Here is a 20,984-nt window from a genome sequence, read left to right as displayed (position 1 = left end):
CTGGCAACAACAACGCTACGGTGTCTCGGATTGGCCACTGCATTGGCTCATCCAGTTTAGGAATGGGTCATAGACATAGGGGTGGTCGTACACAGCACCAAAAACCTTTCAAGGACCATGCAGTGGAAATTCAGATAATCTTGTTGCAACAATACATACAAGATTTTAATACTTGTTTTCATTGGAAGTGACAAAGTGGTAGTTTTTCAATTAGAGGGCGCTGTTTTGCTTTTGTCACACAAGGTACTCCTTGTCAAAAGTGCTTTTTTGTGAACAGTGCAAAAATAAGTCCTTCAAAATTACCCCAAAAAAGTTTTGAAGAAATAGTGGCCACTGCTTCTGTCCAAACAAGCTGTTCAACATGAAGTAAAAAGTGGAACTTACTCCAGGAAAATGAAGAAAGTTTTGTATATATTTGTACACAAAGCTATGGAGACACTACTGTTCTGCCTTGAATCACGCTTTTGCTCATGAATATGGAAATTTTACATGATAATACAGTATTGTTTCACCTGAAAGTTATGTAAAGTTTACTTAATTGTCTTTTACCTAATAAATGTGTAAATATATTTACACATACATCAAGTAAACTTTTACACAATTGTCAAGAAAACTTTTACCCAACAACCTTTTACACAATTGCAAGCGAGTTCGTAAAGTACATATAAAACATGGTTAAATTTTACACAACTTGTGTAATTTTTTCTGAGAGTGTAACTGCTCTATGAGCTTAGATATGGCACACTTTTATGTGGTAATAGGCATTTTGGCGGCCAGTTTGGCGGCCATTTTGGATTTTCACAAAAAGCAAGGTTCCGCTGTTTTAGGTAAATACAGAAATGAAATCTTTGATCCTTCAAACCTAGTCATAGACACCAAAATCACTGTCCTTGCTGCTCTATGAGCTTAGATATGGCTACTTATATGTGAAAATATGCAGATTGGCGGCCATTTTGACGGCCATTTTGGATTTCGATACAAACCAAGGCTCCAGTGCTTTAGGTAAAGACAGACAAGAAATCTTTGACCCCTCAAACCTAGTCATAGACACCAAACTCGAGTGTCCTAACTGCTCTATGAGCTTAGATGTGGCCACTTATATATGTGGTACTAGCATTTTGCTGCCATTGGCCGCCATTTTGGCGGCCATTTTGGATTTTCACAAAAAGCAAGGTTCCGCTGTTTAAGGTAAAGTCAGATATGAAATCTTTGATCCCTCAAACCTAGTCATAGACACCAAAATCACTGTCCTACTGCTCTATGGGCTTAGATGTGGCTAGTTATATGTGGAAATATGCATTTTGGCGGCCATTTTGGCGGCCATTTTGGATTTTCATTTAAAGCAAGTTCCAGTGTTTTACTTTTACGTAAAGACAGAAATGAAATCATTGACCCCTCAAACCTAGTCATAGACACCAAAATCACTGTCCTAACTGCTCTACGAGCTATATGGCCACTGCTACAGCGCTGTCACATATTTTCCAACTCTAGGGGTGCATGCCTTGCCAAAAATTGCTATGAGCATTATTCCCCTAACTTGCATACCGGTGGCCAAAATTTTGGACCAAGGCTGCTATCTGTAAATACTGGTACTTCAACAGATTAAACCAGATCATTCAAGTCTAGACTAGAGGTTTTTTCAATGAATTAGCTTTATCTTGCCGAAATATGTTAATTTTGAATGAATCATTGTGCTCAGGGGGATGTAGTTTCTTGTTTAGTTCGGGCCTTTCTTTGTTTACCACGAATAGCTGTATGCATGCAATCTTGGCATTTTGGGGTTGAGTCTTAAAGATAAAAGTGGCAAAATTGAAGCGTGATAGGGCCTATAATAATGCCTAATGACATACAAGTAACAACTCCCTGTTAACGGTTAATGAAAACAAAACTAGTTGATGCATTAATGGGTAGGTTCACAACTTCAGAGACTAATTAAACAATACATTAGTGGTGTATTAGTCGCATTAAAATAATAGCCAGCATACGGGGCTATCCTTGGGACCGGGGATTAGAGGTTAAAACATTAAAAACTGCTAATCTAATGAACTGCAAAGGTAAAACGGACCAGATAAATTACATTTTGATGAACAATGAAACTGATTTGTTTTTCATGCTGAGTTTTAAATTGATGAATTTTTCTGACAAGGTCAGTGCGCCCGCTTGACACACACACACAAATTAACAGTAAAATGTGAACGTTTTTGTGCACAGAAATTATGCATTTGATCGGATTCAAACTGAGGTCAAACATACATTACGGATGTGTTTAGCTGAGATGTATTGGGGGCGCCATTGCAACCGTCTGTACTTTTAGAAGGTCAGGAGCAGCTAGCTCCGAGGGGGGGGGGGGGGATCGAGGTAATCTAACTGCAAAGTGCGATGTGAGTCACGCAAGATGAGGTGCTAGGTTTTACGGCATCATAATAGGGATTTTTTCCTTGCCTCTTTCTAAACGAAAATGCATTGCAGCATCTCTGTCAAGCTCCAATAAGCCTCTGTACTGATGACGTCACACTTGTTTACTTGTGCGTTTTTCTATGGGGCTAAGACCCCGTTCCCACTTGATCCACCAATTGGGGGATCTGATCCACCTTTTGCCAAATTGCCGGATCAGATCCCCCAATTGGTGGATCAGATCCGGCAATTGTGTGTAGTGGGAACGCTAACCGTTATAAGGTGGATCAGGATCAGATCCACCTTTTCTGATCCACCTCTGGACCAGGATACAGATCCCCCAATTGGTGGATCAGATCCGGCAATTGTAAGAAACCGTCGTCCCCAATAAGAAAGCACACGTGTAAACAAAGTGTGACGTCATCAGTACAGAGGCTTATACCGCCATACCGCTACCATGATTTGCGTCCCAATAATTTCATTGCACGAAATTGCCACAGTTAGCACAAAAGGGAGGCAATACACTGGACACGTGATCAATGTATACGCACGAGGCCCCGTATCTGACAGCTAGCTTACAATGCTTTTGCCTAGGTTGCTATGGCTGAGCAGCTTTTCAAGCTTTCACAAGTGAGATGTATAAGCGACCTCAATGTAAACCTCGTGTACGTCCTTCGCCAAATGCTCATTCGATTATCAATAATGGACTTACAACCCACTATATGTACTCAAGAGGCGATAAAGCGGGTAATCACCTAATAATCCCCTTGTAATCCGCTTATCTGGTTGATTGTGAACGTGTTATCTAATTTCAAGTGGTAATCTCGAGTACACTGCGCTTTCTTCAACACCTCATACACCTACCCCCAAAACCACATTTTGGTGCCCGTTATTGATTCTTGCTTTAAAATACTCATCCATATAGCAAGGATTGTTGATTTTTTTTTCCTTCATGAACAATTTTGTTTAGTCTACTAAGGGTCTTTGTTAATACATCGAAGAGTTACGATCAAAAAGAAGCAATGTCATACCTCATCCCAATTTCCTCGTCCCAACCAGGGGTGAACTTCCCCGCCCCCGATTGAGCGGGAGGGGTGGTAATGTTCTCCTCAAGGCCCTCATTTCGACTCCCTCGACCAAGGGATGGAGAATATTATTCTAATAACAGTCAGCTTTGCTACTTTTATGTTCCCTTCACAGAGGTTGTTATATCGAATCAGGGCTTCCAACTTTTCACTTTTAAGAAAACGAGACTTTTATTATGCGAATAAACAACACAGGCGGAGACAGGTAGGCCCTAAGCATTATAAAAGGTTGTTTACTTGCCATTTGATAGTGCTTTATAGCCTGTCCTGCTTTGCATTGTGTTGATCACTGTTGTGACGATACGAGACTACGAGTCGATAGGCCCATGCTTCAAAAATCGTCAAATCGATGAACATGCATCGATTTCGCATCAGATTGCTGTTGTTTTGCTGTCCGGCTGCGGGTCAGTCACACATTTTGACCGGAGACACAGGTTTTTCACCCCATGGGCACGTCGTCAGTGGTTACCTTTGGAATATCAACAACAACGGCGATTTCTTGTCAACATTGGGGGGGGGGGGGAACCAGGGACCAATAGCCTCAAGTGTGAAATTCGAAGGCGGACGGAAAGGGGAGGGGGAGGGGAGGCTGGACAGCCTCTGTTTATAGAAGGTTTTGTTCAAACAAATTGTATAACGTGTCTATAATTATGCGCATTTACGCCCATTATCCACAATTAGACAATTTCTGTAAAAAAGATGGCGCACAAGCAATGCGTGCACAAGCAATAACTGACAGCTGTAGCACCTTTTTGATACAATACAGTGCAAATCACTAATTGGATTTATATTTATTTATTTATTGAATTTCTTTACCCTGGGTATGCCCAAACATTCACAAACTGGTTTTCATTGGGGCCCTGTATACATTACAAATTATTCAATAATGCTAAGTAAAGTTAAAGTCACATGCCTAAGGAAAAGTACATTGGTGTTGCATACGACGAATATTAATATTTACAAATACGGTACGCATCTCAGAAATTGTACACATTTTAAACATTCAACAACAAGGCATTGAAACCTTTGTGCATGTCTCGAGGATATATATTTTTTTTAGGTTTGCAACTTGCGCCCACCGCCCATGAAATGTCCAGGCCAGAAAAGGGTGGAACACCTATAAAGAGGTTGAAAACGGAAATAAACTACAGGGGAAATATAATACGCATATAGGCTTTTTTCTAAAAATGTGCTATCCGCAAGTTTATAAATGGCGCCCTCTATAATAGGAGCCACACTCGACCACCTTGCAAGCAATGATGATGATTATCAGTGGTTAACGGATCAGTGTTATATGGATCCGGCCCTGAATTCAACTCTTCTGAACTTGAGAAGAAGTCCATTAAAATATTTGTCAAAAGAGCATTGAGTCATATTTTTTTTCTTCAGTTTTTCAATCATTAACAGTATGTCCTTCTTCATAAGTAAGTAGTACGTTATCCAACAGAATATTGCCATTAAAAAAAAATTAACGATACCCTTTTTGATTTCCTGAAATTAGGCCTATTTGGAACTGTGACCGGGGGCAAGAACTCTTTATGAAGGCCAGGCTAAACTGGAAGCAATATGCAAACATTTATTCACCAACAACAATAAACTGTGGCTTGATTCTGTCTGCCGTGTTTTTTTTTAATTCATCCATGCTAGCGACTAATTAGTGCGCTAATACGTTTACCAATTATCTCATTATCTAAAGTATAAGCCCGTGGTATAGTACGTACTAAACCCGAACAGTGACTGCCATTCACAGTTCGCCCCAATCAAATTGAGCAGCGCATAAATTGATCGTGTCCAGTACCACGTGCACTAGTCAGCAGTAGTAGTTGTAGCGCGCCAGCTGTATGCACACGTATTAGATACAGCCAGACAGATACACATGAACATCACGTACGATCCGAAGGCCAGATAAAATAACTGCTCGATCTGCCTCTTTTGGAATTGTATTTATGAAAACATGGAGGAAGGCAGTACCTGAATTCCACTGAAGGATGCATGCAGGTAAGACAGCATTTTATTACAATGAGAATGTGCTTCACTGGAGGGCTTGAGATGCAAAGGGACTTGGGACAGAAATTCGGTCCTGTTGCCGGTGTTGCCGTTGTGTAGCTTATGCTTGGCCAGCCGTCGCTGGGCAAATAAGATGCATGCTCCGTGTGTTCGAGTTGTACCATAGGTTCCGTCTGAGCAGGCGATGCTACTTTGCTAGTTAAACTTAATTTGACTGCATTTTTGTGTTTGAAGAAATCGTTTGTCAAGGGGAGAAAAGGAATTTTGAAATATGTTTTGTTCAAATTAGCTATAAAGAATGTTTCTTTGATGGCTCAGTGATCAGAGATAATGTAAATCGCTTTGATCTTAATTAAAAGCGCTATATAAGCATGATAAGAGCCCGTTATTATTATTTTTTACAATTATTATCATTAAACTTAATACAGAAAAAGTATATCCTGATTTAAGCTGATGGGTCCTTTTTTTTATTATTTTAAGTTTTATTGGACCTAGGCCCTATAGAATTTATTTTTAATTTGGAAAGAACTTGCAGCCTGACGCCACTTTTTCTTTATATAGGCCTACAGGTATCATTTCAATTAAGTCCTTGCAAAAATGTTGAAAATACATGAATCTGGATCTCAGAAACATTTCCGATGTTGTTAAGAAATACTTGGAAAATGTTCTTGTACGCAACTGCAGAAGTAGCGTCTGGATTCTACATTCTTTCCTTTTATTTAATTTTATACCCAATGAAAGCTGATTTCAGGCATGCAACTTTTCCTCGGTTCAGCTGATTTCCTCTTTTTTTACTTCCCATGTGTGCCATTGAAAATAGAAAAACACTGTACAAAGTCTGGGAAAAATTTGAATTTCCTCTTTTTTTGTGATTTCCCAGTTGCATGCCTGTGATTTGTTGTGAATTGAATTGTGATTGTTTGGTTTTCACAGACTGTTGTCCATTAACATAATGTGTGAATGACTAAGCTACATGTATTCATGATAAGTTGATCATTGTAAATGCCTGATAACTCCTATTGTTTGTTAACAGTTGTGAGAGTGAGGTACAAATACATGGATTGGAATGAATAACCAAGCTGGTATGAGTGCTGCGATGCAGCTGAATGCAAACACTACACCACCGGCCATGACTGATGCGCTCAAACTCTCAGAGCCTTTAGCGGCTGGCATGTGGACAGTCGCGCTGATAATCGTCTTCATCAACGTGCTGCTCATCATCATGGCCTGGCCAAGGAAGAAGGAAAACGGCGTCAATAGTTTCTACTTGTACTACCTGCTGCTGTGTAACCTCCTGACGGCAGTGTTTGTGCTGCTGCTGGCTTCTATCAACAACGGCATCAAGGAGAGCAAAGGTGCAGATGAGAAATACCGTTTGCTGTGCTCTCTCTGTGGCTATGTTGGGGTGGCAGCTTGCCTGCTGTCGCTATCGGCGATGCTCACCACAGCAACCAACCTCCTCCTTTGGCTCCTGTTTCCACGGTGCTTCAAGCAGGGCAAGAACTACCTGCCCAAGATGCGCGGCATAGCTCTCATAGAAGGCCTGATTATTTTGGTCGTCATTACCGTGCCGTTTCTCCCCTTTGATGCCTTTGAGGCTGGGCAGGCCCGCTCTCGCTACACATTATGTCTTCCCTTGCATCAAACCTGGCTGCCTATGTGGGAGCTCACCTTGGTGCTGTACATCGTGGAATCCCTTGGGGTCTTCACGCTCTTCCTTTTGTTCGCCGTTACGTTCTGCCACCTCAGCCGTCAGCGGAACGTGCTGGTGTCGGCCATTCCGATGGAAGCCCGAGTCCAGCGAAAAAATTCACTCCTTGTCAAGCGGCAGTGCTGCTTCATTCTGGGCACCGTATTGTTCTGGATCCCACCACTGCTGACCCTACTGTGCATGTTTGCAGGAGTTCAGGTGTCAGACTCTGTACTGCAGTGGATGTTTGGCGTGGTTCAGCCCTTCGGGAGCATCTTCGGACCCTTTCTCTATCTGCTGAGGGTTAGCTGTAAAAACTACACTTTCTCATCTTGCTTGAAAGGAACAAGGAGCAAAGGTGAGTGATAACGCTTCCATCGCAAAAGATGCAGCCTCAGAAATAGGATGGCATTTTATTGATATTTGTCCTCGTAATAAATCTTATAAAATAGATATGGCAGCAGTATAGATACTGATGTTTAAAAACATACTTTTAAAAAAATTGTGGTCAGAATTGTAGTAGGGCTGTCCAGAATAGACCAATAGTTGAATATTTGATTATTGACTAAATAATAGAATAGTTTTTTGACTGTTTGAATATTAAACAAACAAAAAAAATGTGCACATACACACACGACTGTGATGTTAATTTATCGTAATTTGTAAAGATGCGGCGCTTTATTGTCGGGCTCCACTTTTTGACACAAACTTTTTTGTCAGCGGCGGTTCATTGTTCACATCCAGCAGGTTAAAGCCCTTTTATGGTTAAAAAATACTTACTGCAAAACATCCCAGCGCTCCATATCGATCACACTCTTTGTGCAACTTTTTACCAGTGCTTTTGCAGTATGCAGCTGGCAGTTTTGAATATCCAAATATTCGGTCCAACACAGTTTCGAGTAATCAACTTCTAAATTATTCAAAAATGGACAGCCCTAATATTTGTTATATTAAATTAGAACATTTTGAAACTATCTCAATTGTGAAAACTTAAAAAAAAAAAAAAAACATATTTTTTGAACCGATATTCAAGTTTAATAATTTGTGTTGTGGTATCCCTGTGGAATTTTGGGGAAATCATTTGTTAATTACTCACAAAAGGAAAAACCAAATTGATTGATTAATATATTCTTTTGATATGCTCATTTAATAATTGTCATCCAGGAGAAGCTGACGGTAGGCATCACCTGTCATTCATACCAATTTATCGCTGTCGAACTTTCACTTCAGTGTTTGCTGTCTGTACATTTCTTAACCGAGTGGTGAAGTACGAAAGTACAAAGTGTGAACGCATGCATGATTGTGCATTATTGTGTGGTACCGTATGTACCATTCCCTTCCCCCACCACTGCAAGCAGTTAAACCCTACAAGACCCATTTCAATCCTTATCTGTAATTGTGTGATTGTGATATTAAAAGTCGTTCAAAATTTTGATGAAAGTGGCTAATTATTATAAGATTAGCAGACCTCCCCATTACAAATTTGATTGACTCATAATTGATAAGGCTAAGAGCCAAAACAGCTGCTACCTTTACAGGGTGAGTCAAAAAAAAGGGACGGAATTCCAAAAAAGAAGAAAAAAATATTATTAAAAAATGTGGCTCACTCCATTTCATAGAAATAACATATGGATGTTATTGTCTAGAAAATTTCACTTAAATTGCATACTCCATTCCCAAGTTACATGTCTATTTAAAAAAAAAAAAAAAGATAACACAATTCAGCTGTCCACCACTGATCATTTATTATTCTGCAAATTGATGAATACCCATTAAATACAATGAAACAGTGATGTTTTCCCACCTTCATGAATGAACCAAAAAATGCGGAAAAATAACAGACAAAAATCGCCAGAAATATTTCAGAAAAAAAAAAAAGAGTTCACTTAAATCTGACAGTTATTTACATAAAATCTCATTTGTACTTGAATGCCTGTGTGTAAGTTGTAATTCTCACTCCGTTCAAGAGCTTCCAACGACATTTCATGGACAGCATGGATCAATTTTAGGCCAAAAAAATAAAGTCTCCGGTTTCTGGTATGCACGCGCGTCGCCGTAGCCATGCGCGTCGGCAAAATGAAAAAGTTTTTTTTTCAATGAAAGATGATGTCTCAAAACCGCCAAACTCACTGGTTTGACTGGAATCCTGCTGCTGCACAATTTTAACGTGTTTTTAGATGGGGTTATGATCGAGAATAAGCTTTATGTGGCCTCTCTGGACTCCCATAATATTTGCACTAAGTTTAGTCGGGCACCATTTGTAGTCATCAGCCGACATTTGAAGCAAAAAAAGTCAGGTAAAAAAAAAAAAAAGCCGCGTCGCCGCACCACTTTTTGGACAAGCTCCATTCCAGAAACCGGAGACTTTTTTGGGGGGGCCTTAGTAATTCTTTTTTTTTTCAGATGAGTGAAAGAACATGCCCTTTTACATGTTTTAAGACATACTTCATTGGTGCATCAAAATTGATTGCTTTTTTAAGAAAACAAAACAGTTAATCCAGGTCAATTTCTTTTTTACTAGCCCTGTATAGCATCTTTGTCATTTCAGAATGGCCTTTTACAACCTAATCAGCCTTCTTTTAATTCTAATGACCCATTGTTTTTAACTTTTTAACTTTTTTTATGAGGGGGGTAGGAATTTTTTTTTTTTTGAACTAATGATTATGCCCTTGTGCTCTCATATTGCATCATGGTGATCACCATCTTTATTTTTTATATTGTGCTGTGGGTTACTTTGTCACAGTTTGGCAAAGGTTAAATTCTACCTTGAGTATTCTTACATGCTGAAGAGAATTATCAACCATGACACTTCCGTGATTTTATGTGTGCACTTGGCCGGCCATGCATTACGACAAGTTTTCCCCAGTGGCAAGTGAATTTTCCAAAAAGGAACTTGTTTACCGTCAGTCAGGGAGCAAACAGAATGATAATTCGTTCCAACCCTGGAAAACTGAAATGGATGAAGTTGTTGACAAGATTTCCTGATAGAGAGTCAGTGCTTAGAGTTTCGTCTCCATGCCCAGGCCCCCACCCCCATAATGTCGCCCCCTCCCGTAATCAGTTGATCAGTGGTTGAGTGTTGTGTGAGAACCCAGGATAAATATTCTCAATTCAGATTCAAATGTGGAGATTGCTGCCTTGCTCTGTATTCAGGTCTTGTGACTTGGGAGATACCTGTACATGTGAAGCTTCTAATTCTTACAATTAACTCTGACATTACTTATAAGAGGGGTTTACTGTCGCTAAGATAATCTTTGACAAACTTGCTTGTTTCTTCAAATTTTCAGAGGCAAATGCGGGAAAAAAGTAGATTTTCAAATAAAATCAAGAAAAAAATCCCTGTTATCATCAGATCGGGTCTTATATCAAAACGAAGGGGTTGAAAATAGCTTTTAAATAGATTTATAAATTGGAGCTTTTTTCCAAACATTCATGGAGAGTTTATTAATTAGTTAATTAGAAATTGATTGTTATAGCCCAGAACTCCAACAAGTTAATTTTTTTATCATCACGCAGTAATTGAAGTTTTACTTTCAACAATGTACTATTCCCAGTTTGTTAAAAGTTCCATATTTTGAAATGGGACGGTGTGGAAGTAGGCCTATTGGTGCCCATAATTTTTTTAATTCCACAGAAATTTGTGTCTGATGTTGTGATGTGAACATGCATGCATTTTGCATTCACTTCCAAGCGTGTTGATGTGCATATATATGTGTAATTGAATGTAGTTTTTTCCCTACTCAGTGGAAATATGATAATGCAGTAGGGCCTACTTACCGGAATGTATTCCATATCAAGTTTATCACTTTATCTGTATAATCATACCAGTACATTGTATCTTCCTCTAGCCTTCACATCCACACCCAAGGCTTTGCATCTTGCATTACAATTATAATATTTGTTTTACATTTGAAATAACACAAGTGAGAGGATGTGACATTCAATTTCAGCAGGAATTTGAGTAAACTAAGCTTGTTTAAAAACACTCTGCATACCTGTGTGTAGAGGTGGAAATGCCCAAACTAAAACAACTGTATAACTCCCCAGGCATTTTTGCTGGGATGCAACCTCCATCTTGCAAAATCCTCCAACTGCCTCCTTGTTAAAACTGCATTCAGCCTCAGTCCTCCAAAATCATCCCTTATTTCTTGAATCTGGTCCTTGGAGGGGTGACCACTGCCTCAATCCTGCAAAATCCTCCAGCAATCACTGTCCATATGAGGCAGAGCCAGTGACATCCTGGAGCAGTGCGGAGGATTTCAAGTATAATCTAGGCCTAAATTTATGAACGACTGAGCATAAACAACACAAAGTCCGGCCTAAGACCTTGACACAGTGCATCCTCCAAACTCAGCCTTACAATTTTGCCACATAGCCTCAATCCTGCAAGATCCTCCATTTGGCAAAGCGGATTTAGGAAGATTTGGGAAGATTAGGGTTGAAAGGCCTTACATTTACCTGCAGTATATAATTATGTCAACCCATATTCTTTGAGTTTCTGATGAGTGGTTGAAATGCATGTTGATGAAATGTATCAAATACGCCAAGTCCGGGGGCGAAATTACGGTTAGGCATCCAAAATTTTCCAAACCATTTAACAATATTTGTCAGAACAAAAACAAGGTGCACGTATTTTACATCTATGTGCTTAGTTGAATAAATAGACCCTGTGCAGAGGGCATCACTTTGTTCCTCTGTGGCATGGATGAGTGGAGGCATTGTTCTTGCAATTTGTTTTATTTTTTTCATGTCACCATTTTGGGATATGTAATTTCACCCCCGGTATATATGTTACATGTAAATACTTTTTGATTAAATCTTTCCACACATTAAAACAATAATAAGTGAATATAAGACATGCATTTTTCTCCTCTAACAGTTGCCAAAACAAAAGACGCAGTGCAGTTGCGAATCGGTCAGTTGACTGGAGCCATAACCATGCCAGAGAAGATGGATGCATACAGGGTACCAAACGGCAACCACACTCCGTCCGTCGACAGTCTGCCAATGCCCCAACAAAAAAGTGGCAAACGTGTCAATGCGCCGTCAGTCGTGCATTGGGTGGAGACAGTCCCAATCATCGGGCGCCACATGAACATGGTAGGGGCATTGATAGTTTTTATGTAAATGTGTCGTGTTGAATTCTTAAAGCTATGTAGGTCTTGAAATACCCATTGGATACCTGGACTCAGTCAGGTGATTAGAAAACCAGTCTATTGAGTTCTGTTGCCAAACTATACCAATGTTCTTGTTGTTTTTCACAAAAAAGTAAAAACATTTTGTTTATTTAATTTGTTATTTTTAAAGACCCATTTGACCAAGACAAACACAAATTGATGAACTGCATGTAATGTCCATTTCCATTTCCCAGTTATCGTAAAAGTGAACAGGTATGTTTTCACAGTGAACGTTACTTTGAACTTGATAAATTAAATACCCTTTCCAATTCAAAGTAGATATTTACAATATTTTAACCTTGGTCTTGAATAAACTGCTGAGCAGAGCAGTTTGTCTAAGTAGTATACGTTAACCTGATTTTCATATAACATATAGCGTTTTATTATTGCAAGAAAAAAACCTTGCATTGGTTTCAAACCCTGATATTTTTTGGGTGAAATTGTTACTTTTTGTTCTAAAATAAACATCTTTTTGAAAGATAACAGTATTTATTATTTACTGTACTGCCGTGGCCTTCAACAGTTGGTGAATAGCGCACAACTCTGGATTTTTCATGGTTTTTAGTTAATTTGGTTCATTTGCCTCACCTCATTAATCAATTTATTGTATTATTTTATTTTCATTTGTTTATTTGATTTTATTATTTTTATTAATGATGATGGTTAAGGAACCCAGAAGGGAAACAGAATTTCCAGGCATTCCAATGATCAGCGAAGAGCTTATCAATCTGTAAAATCTGTAAATCTAAAAGGGGCTCATGGCGGTACACTTATTTTGGTGATGGGACGTGTTTCCCAATGATAAAACACGTGCAGTTCATGTTTTGCGCCTCAAAGGACTCTGCGCTTCTTATACCATTTTGGGTAAGTGATCAGGTATCAGTCCTAGCGTGCCCGCAAAACAGTTGCCGAGATTTCCTTTCAACTTCACATGACAGTTCCGTGTTGGGGAAAGCACTAGGTGTAGCTTTGGGCAAAATCGAGCGGGGGAAAGGAAGCTAAGACGAAAAAAATCTGAGAGAGATAGAGAGGGGAAAAAACGGCACATTTCCATTGATTGAGAGTCTGAAAGGAGTCAACTTAGTAAAGTGCTTGGCCGTTTGTTTGTCGATTGTTTGTTTGTTGAATATTTGTGCAAGCATTGAGTGTTTGGATTTGTGTAACAGTATATATGTACAATGTACGTCTAGTGGCTGCAGCATAAAATCAGTTTTGAGATAGGGATGTAAAATGCTTAGGTGCTGTTGATGGAATTTTAACACAAGAGAAATTTCCATGGTCTCAAAATCCAGTGGTTAAATATCTCAAGATTGTTTTTTTTTTTGGCCCGCTTTTCATTTTTTAAATAACAACTGGCACCAGGTCCTACCATGGAAAAAGAATAATAATCTTTTTATAAATTGTGTTCATACATTGTGAGTGTTTAGGTAAATATTCTATGACCTTCAGAATTCATGAAATTTTGCCTTTTATGTAGTATTCAAGAAAAAATGAAGAGCGAAATTATGTTGTTGAAGTTGACGGTCCGTACATGTGCATGTATTTAGCACATTCTGTACTATTCTCTTTTTTTTTGTAAAGCTATGCTTCATTGCACAAAATAATTAGTAACTTGGGACAAGTAAAGAAAAACCCAGCCTTTTCATTGTGTACACTGTTCATTTTCTTTTACTGTATTAAAAGTTCTGTTGCATCTCCTGGCTTTTTTACCTCTTATGGTTTCCTTCATTTTGAGATGATGTTGAGAATGAAAACAAAATCATATTTTTTTTTGCTCCCTAAGTTGAAAACATAAATACATAGATAGAAGTACCTGTAAGAGAATGCAGTACTCATTTTGTTTCCTTTCCAGAATTTTGGAATAGTCGAGTGGCAATCTAAGAACGGTTCCCCGCGCCGGGGACTACTCAAGATCTTCACCAAGCCCCACTCGCGGGAGTGGCGCAACGAGTCTGGTATCCTGTACCGCCTGAGCCGGCTGGAGCACCACCGCAACATTGTGGAGTACCTGTGGCACTCCAAGAGTTCCCAGACCAAGCTGGACCGGGGCCAGACTGATCCAGCCCCGCCTGATCCAGAAAAGCCGAGCATTCAGAGGTAGGTTTAATGGAAAGAGTGTGTATTGTTCAGTTAGATCACCACTTGTGGTCAGATCACCACAGAGTGGTCAAAATCGACGGGGCTTATGACCCAATCCAGAATGGCGTCATGATAATTCGATTTAATTCAATTCAATTCAATTCTTTATTATCCATTAAAGGGAAGATACAACATTTGCAAACATCAAAATATGAAATGATCAAACTGTCACGAAATATCTTACTGGATTGTTAGGGAATGACAGTCTATTAAAAGCATCCTGTAAAGTTGTGGCTCCTGGTGTGCTGACAGTTTCAAGAAAAAACGTATTTTTCCAATGCTGGTCGGCTGACCAGCCTTTGAGAAAACTTTTTTTTCCTTCAAAAAGTGCTCCTAATTTTTCATATTTAGTTCGTCTGCATTTTCTTTGCAATTGATTACACACCTGTGAAGAGGTACAAGCCTGCTAGACTGATTCGCTGATCTTACAATTCCCCAAAGTCTATAAATTGCTCCATTTCATCTTACATGTAAGTGGGGTCACTCCCAGACTACAAGAATATGATTGGTTTTCTTGGTTTTTCCAGCATCTACGAACCAAGAAACATGAAACTAGTCAGTGTAACAATATTTGCTATAAATACTAATCTTCCAAATCCGTTTATTTCTGAAAATTACAGCAAAATCAAATGTTGTACATTCCCTTTAAAGTGAAAAAAATGTTGACAGTTCATAAATTATTAGTTGTTGACAATAAAAGTAAGAAAAATTTAAAAATACATTCACATAAATTTACCAATTTATGAGGCCAAATTTTATTCATATTTAATTTGAAAAACCAAAAGCAAAACATCCATAAAACACCTCCAGAAAAATGAACTCTTTTTTTTTCTTCCGATTTCTTGGAGATTTAGTGTACTGTGCTGTATTACACTTATATGTACACTAACATTTGTCATTCAAGATCGCTTAAAAATTTTTTATTTTTGTCCATTGACTCCCTTACAATGTTAGCAACCCTAGTTGCAGGCCGAGACTGACATTGTCCCTGGCATAAACGTTGCCAATAATAGAGTGTTCCGCTTGAGGACTTCCCCACTGGGACACAAAGGGGCCCTTGGAAGACCTGTTGTGAGCTATATTGTACAGGTTTCAGACACATTGGTTTCATGTTCAGACAGACGCTTATTTCTGAAATTTTATCTGCTGCGGAATTGATCAGCCAAACAGGCTGAATGGCTGCCTTTATAGTTCTTGGTCCACAGACCTCATACAGTAACCAGTTATGTTGCCCTTCAGTTTCTCAACACTGTATACAAAAGAGGTGCAGTTTATTAAAGGTACCGTATAGTCCATCATTTGTAATTTGTGCATTTTGTTCGTTTGAAGCAACAAAAGTGCTCAAAATTTAAAGAAGGGTGCTGAACAACTAACCTGATGAAGTTTCAGCTCAGCTTCAGCTGTATATTTCGAGAGAAACGACATTCTAGGATCTCGATTTCAAATCAAAAGTTGCTGAATCATGTTTTGAATTGGGCCTGAATTCAGCATCTGAGACACGTTTTCACTGAGCCGATTGCAGCTACGCGATGTCGCGCACCGATCCGACGAATTATAGCAACTGTGCGCGCATGAGCGTCGTGTCATTGGTGTCAACGCTTGTGTGCGCTTCACCGAATAAAAAACGAACTACTAACGGAAATTTCCAACAGTGCTTCTTAAGACGCACCGTTGAAATGCCTTCTTTCATTGATTTCTTCAAAATGACAGCTTGCCAGAAAGAATAACTTCACAGGGAGTTTAGTCCCCTTACTATCTTTCAACCAAGTATGTTTTTGAACAATAATTACGCCAGTTACTTTTGGGATAGCTGCAAATGATGGACTCTGGCTTTAAGAAAAACTCTCGCCCTAGAAAACACTAGGCCTGCTTCAGCCTCACAGTACAGATTTCTCATATCAGTCTCATGAAATTAGCTTTCAATGTGCCAAATGCCTATGCACGGACTGTATTTACTGCAAGTCTGATGCAGCACACTAATGCAATTCAGTGCCCAAGACTTTAAGAAGGAGAAAAAAAAGTCCGTCGGCTCACCGGAAATTGATGGAGAACTGATGTAGCAATTTATAAATCTAGATAGGGATGCCGGCTACACTAATGAGCCTGAGGCTGCACCGACGCCGCATCCAAATGATCCAGTCTCAATGGATCGTGTTGCCCATGACAACAACGTAGGAGTGTCTTTGAAAGGATTACAGCCGGAATATCATTGTAGGAGTGTGAGGTGTTGTTTACTCAGTTTTTGGGGGGTTTCGGTTATAAGACGGCAATTGAAAATAGTTTACAATCATTTTCCTAACATATTGTATCTGGTGACGCACAATATCAAATTTCAATATCATTGTAATTTACCGGTATAACGGTTTCGTTCTTGCTACTCAGGAAAGGAAAGATAAACAAATATATTCTCACTTTATTTTATAACCCTGTTGATTAACAGCAGCGTCTTGTTTTGATTCTATGCATGCACATGTAGCTCCTAACGATAAGTTGCCACTGGCTCATGCAACTACCTGATGTTTTTTTTGGTAAACTGATTAGGTGCATAATGATAATTTTGAAATTGACTGAAGCAGGGTTTGAATCTGATAGCTATGCTGGTGCTATACCAACTGAGCTATCCAGTTGTACATGTATGTTGGTGGTTCCCTAGTTTATCAATGTCCCTGTTCAAGGGGCACTAGTCAGAAGCCATAAACCTGTTGTGTTTGTTTGTTTGTTTTTTTTAACTTGTGAGATTTGATCACCACTTGCGCTGTTGAAAAAAAAAACAGTTTTTGTAAGGGACTTATATCTGTGATCTCACTGAAGGAGGCCTACTGGTTTACAATTTATCACCGCAGAATTCGGATTTATGTGGCCTATGGTTGATTTATCACTGGCGCTGATAAATTCACAGTAATCTCTGCCAACTTGTATGCAATATTGGTTGTAAGTTTTTCGCACGAAGGAGAAGCATAACAAAGCAGTGCTAAATTGAAATTCCCGGAACCAACACAGATGGTGCTTTGGCCTTGTGGATGATGTTTTTTCACAAGCAAAGTGTTATCAATGTCAATAGCTATTAACAATAGGAGTTATTGAACAATAGGGATGAACCTATGGTGAAACAAAAAGAGCAACAATGCTCTTTTATCCGCAAACAATGTGTCAGTCGCCTGGCAACCTTGGAATCTGATTACGAAGGCTGGGAACTTTCTTTTTAAAAAAAGCACGGGGCTATAAAAGGCATCTAATTCATTAAAACTGTTTGCTTTTGATGGATGATACGTGCATTAATGGCAATGAAAATGCCACGGGTCTGTTTGCTTTCAATCTTGAAATGCGAGGGTTCGGGCAAATAAAGTGTTAGGCCGGCTGGACAATCAATTGAATTAGTGGTGTGTGAAGCAGGATTGAGTAAGGATGCAGTTTGTACCTTGAATTGCATGTGGGTTTACTTATCCTTACAGACGCAAGTATGGGGTCTGAGCTGCTTTTTAAGTATTGATTGCATATGGGGGGGGGGGGAAGGCTGGTCGTTCTGGCAACACATTGATCTGGACACGTGATTTTGCGGATATCTGCTCAGAGATGTTAAATCAACAGTGGAGGCACAGTTCCTGTGCTCAAAGATGCGGGAAAAGAGAAGAAATGGAATGGAAGATTAAAAGTAGACATTAAATGCAGTGTCTGCTTGGGATAAATTTATATTAAAAAGTCCAGTGTTAAATTGAATGGGAGGGGATTTACTAGAAGACCCCCCCCCCCTCCCCCTTTTAAGAATGTCTAATAACAGCCATGTTAGCCTATATAAGGAAAATACTTTTCAGGAAAAAAATCAATCCGTTTTCATCCCAAGTTTGAGTAAAAATCATTTACATTAGTGGAACAATTAACTTCATCTGTTCACTGCAGTTGTGAGGTGGTTTGCTTAATAATAGCCAATTCAGACCAGTTTGATCATAAATACAAAACCTAACTCTTGTGAATATTGAACCCATTTCGAAGCATATGACAGCCGTGATGCAAAACTGCATTATGACTGATCAGCACAAGGGCAATTCCACACCAAAGTGGACATGACACCAAAATATTCAAATACATGTGACTTAAACAAATTTGGCATCAAATGAAAGCTAAAAGTCTATATTTTCAAGATTCGAAGTCCCAATTCTATTTTTTATACATTTCGGTACCAAAAAATAGGATTATGTAATAATCCTGTTTTAATCCTAAAAATGTGATTAATAGTGATATGAAAGTATTCTACCAATAGACACACAAAAATATGTACTAATGCCATCAGTTTCTGTCACGAGAAAGCATTGGTCTTGAAAAACCGACTGAAACTTGTTTTTAACATTTTGCGTAATTTGTTTCGCTTCAGTGACTTCTAATATTTCAGCCTTCGAAAATGTCCTTCCGTTACCGAAAAAATACATATTTTTAATTTATTTTTAAAACTTGCAGTATGAATGCATTGAAAGTTTTTGTGCAAAGCAAGTTTAGGTGGGCCTTCAATATGACATTATAACTGACACTGCTGTACTTCTCGTTTTTTAATTACAATTAATTAAATCACGTCCTTCCGTTACCAAATTGGTAACGGAAGGACGGTAACGGAAGGACAAATCGTATTTTTATCAAATGTTACAACATTTGCGCTCATGTTTGAAAAATGAAAATCACTGCAAATACATGCATGTATAATGAGCATTGAAAGGACATTCATGTGACCCACCTTCACAAAAGCGGGATAAGCAGGGCAAGGTGTTTATTACAAAGGAAGGCACAGGCATGTACAACATGTACAATGTACTTGTACATATATGCCGATGTACCAGTACTTGTACATGTATGGAGTTGTTGCAGAAAATCAAATCATAAAGTTGCTGCCATCAGCATTCATGGACAACAGAGAAAGATACGAATTCTGTGAAGCCATTCCAGGAGAAAATTATGTCAAAAATGAGATGGCAGAAAGTAGGCCTACCGGTACTTTGGGGCACTTTCATTCAATTTACATGTGTAAGACATATGTGAGGTGCAATCTTTGACAAATTATGCCCAAGTTAACAATTTCAGTTTGGATGTTTATAAATTAATTGTTACTACTCTAAATCATTATAATTTGATTTCAAACATTGATTTTAGAGTTCAATTAAAAGCAACACCTAACTGAAGTCATCAGTTCTACCGGTAGATGTTTTTACCTTAAATGTACATGTAGGCTGGTCGCCCCCCCCCCCCCCCCCCCCCCTTTAGGTAAACCTTTGAACCTACCGGTATTATTATTAAAAGTTGTTGGTGAACATGTAACCAATATACTCAAGAGTTCAAATACTGTGTATTTAAACTTTTAAGGATTGAGGTGATGGGTTTGAAGTCTATTTCTGTAGTAGTCCTGTGTTCGTGAATTATGTGTTTTGGGTTGTTTTCGTTTCTCTTTTGTTATCATTAATTAGCAGGCTTCTATCTTTATCTCAATAGTTTCTTGGGTATAATTATTTATGCCAGGTCTGCATATTGTTGATTTCACATTTCAGCAATTTGTTTCACTTGTATAATTAGTGTAAATTCACATTTTGTTCATGCTATAATTGAGTAAACCTTTTGTCCTTCCGTTACCGTCCTTCCGTTACCAACTTATAATCTGCTTAAAACGTTGTAATTATATCACCGAAACACTGAAAGTCAAATGAAAGACGGTATAGTATAGATAAAGCTTCAGGGATTCCATTTCCTACCTTTAAAATATAATTGCCCCATAAAATTCACAGAGTTTACGCAAAACGCGAGTAAGTTGGAAAACCCTTGTCCGTTTTACTGTCCTTCCGTTACCGACCTCATTAATATTCATAATTCATAAACAGGAGGCATTCATGCCCCCCAAAATTGTGGAAAATGAAAGTAGCATTATAGCAATACAATTGTGACATTTGTTTGCTGTATCTATGAACAGTGTCTGTGATACACACATTTGAAATTTTGTTTAATGAGTGAAAACGTCCTTCCGTTACCGTGGAATTGCCCACAAGTTACAGGTGAAGTTGAAGTTGAAGCATGCAGGTTATTACTGTCAGGCATGATCATGTCGATCATTCCAGTTTGGGGCACCTCAGGGGTTTTCTAAATTGCAATAACATGTAGTAGTCCATGTACAAACCTGTACACGTACATTGTACAACAGGACTGTATTAGTTTCACAAGGTGGTTTATAGGCAACTTGTTTCATATCAGGCAATTTCTCCAAGAAGGAAACAACAGGTGTACTTAATTTTTTTCTGGAAAACAATTTGGGAATCTTCCAATTTTCCTTGAACTGTTGGAGGACTATACATGCACTTTGGTCTTCCTAGGATTTCAGTTAGCTTACAGTGCAATTGGTTGTCTCAGGTTGCCTGTAAATGGCCTCATATGACTTGACCCCTTGACAAGCACTGATCTATATTCCAGCATGCATACCAGTACATGTTTTTCCAGTTATCTCAAAACTTTCACTGTAGAAAG

The 20,984-nt window shown here is 38.8% G+C and overlaps 1 protein-coding gene across 1 annotated transcript in view; it reads left to right on the top strand.

Annotated features, from left to right (window-relative positions):
- The first annotated feature begins 5,324 nt into the window (after positions 1–5,324).
- Positions 5,325–20,984, top strand: part of LOC119741457 — a 42,948-nt gene continuing 27,288 nt past the window's right edge. Inside the window, exons 1-4 of the mRNA XM_038217213.1 lie at positions 5,325–5,477; positions 6,520–7,534; positions 12,056–12,276; positions 14,206–14,450. Of these exons, the coding sequence (XP_038073141.1) occupies positions 6,553–7,534; positions 12,056–12,276; positions 14,206–14,450 (1,448 nt within the window). The 5' untranslated portion in view covers positions 5,325–5,477; positions 6,520–6,552. The remainder of the gene's footprint in view (positions 5,478–6,519; positions 7,535–12,055; positions 12,277–14,205; positions 14,451–20,984) is intronic.

This window comes from Patiria miniata, unplaced genomic scaffold, assembly GCF_015706575.1.
Source record: "Patiria miniata isolate m_02_andy unplaced genomic scaffold, ASM1570657v1 HiC_scaffold_5, whole genome shotgun sequence".
Classification (NCBI taxonomy): Eukaryota; Metazoa; Echinodermata; class Asteroidea; order Valvatida; family Asterinidae; genus Patiria; species Patiria miniata.
Note: the sequence above shows the minus strand (reverse complement) of the source record. Positions and strands in the feature narration are given on the sequence as shown.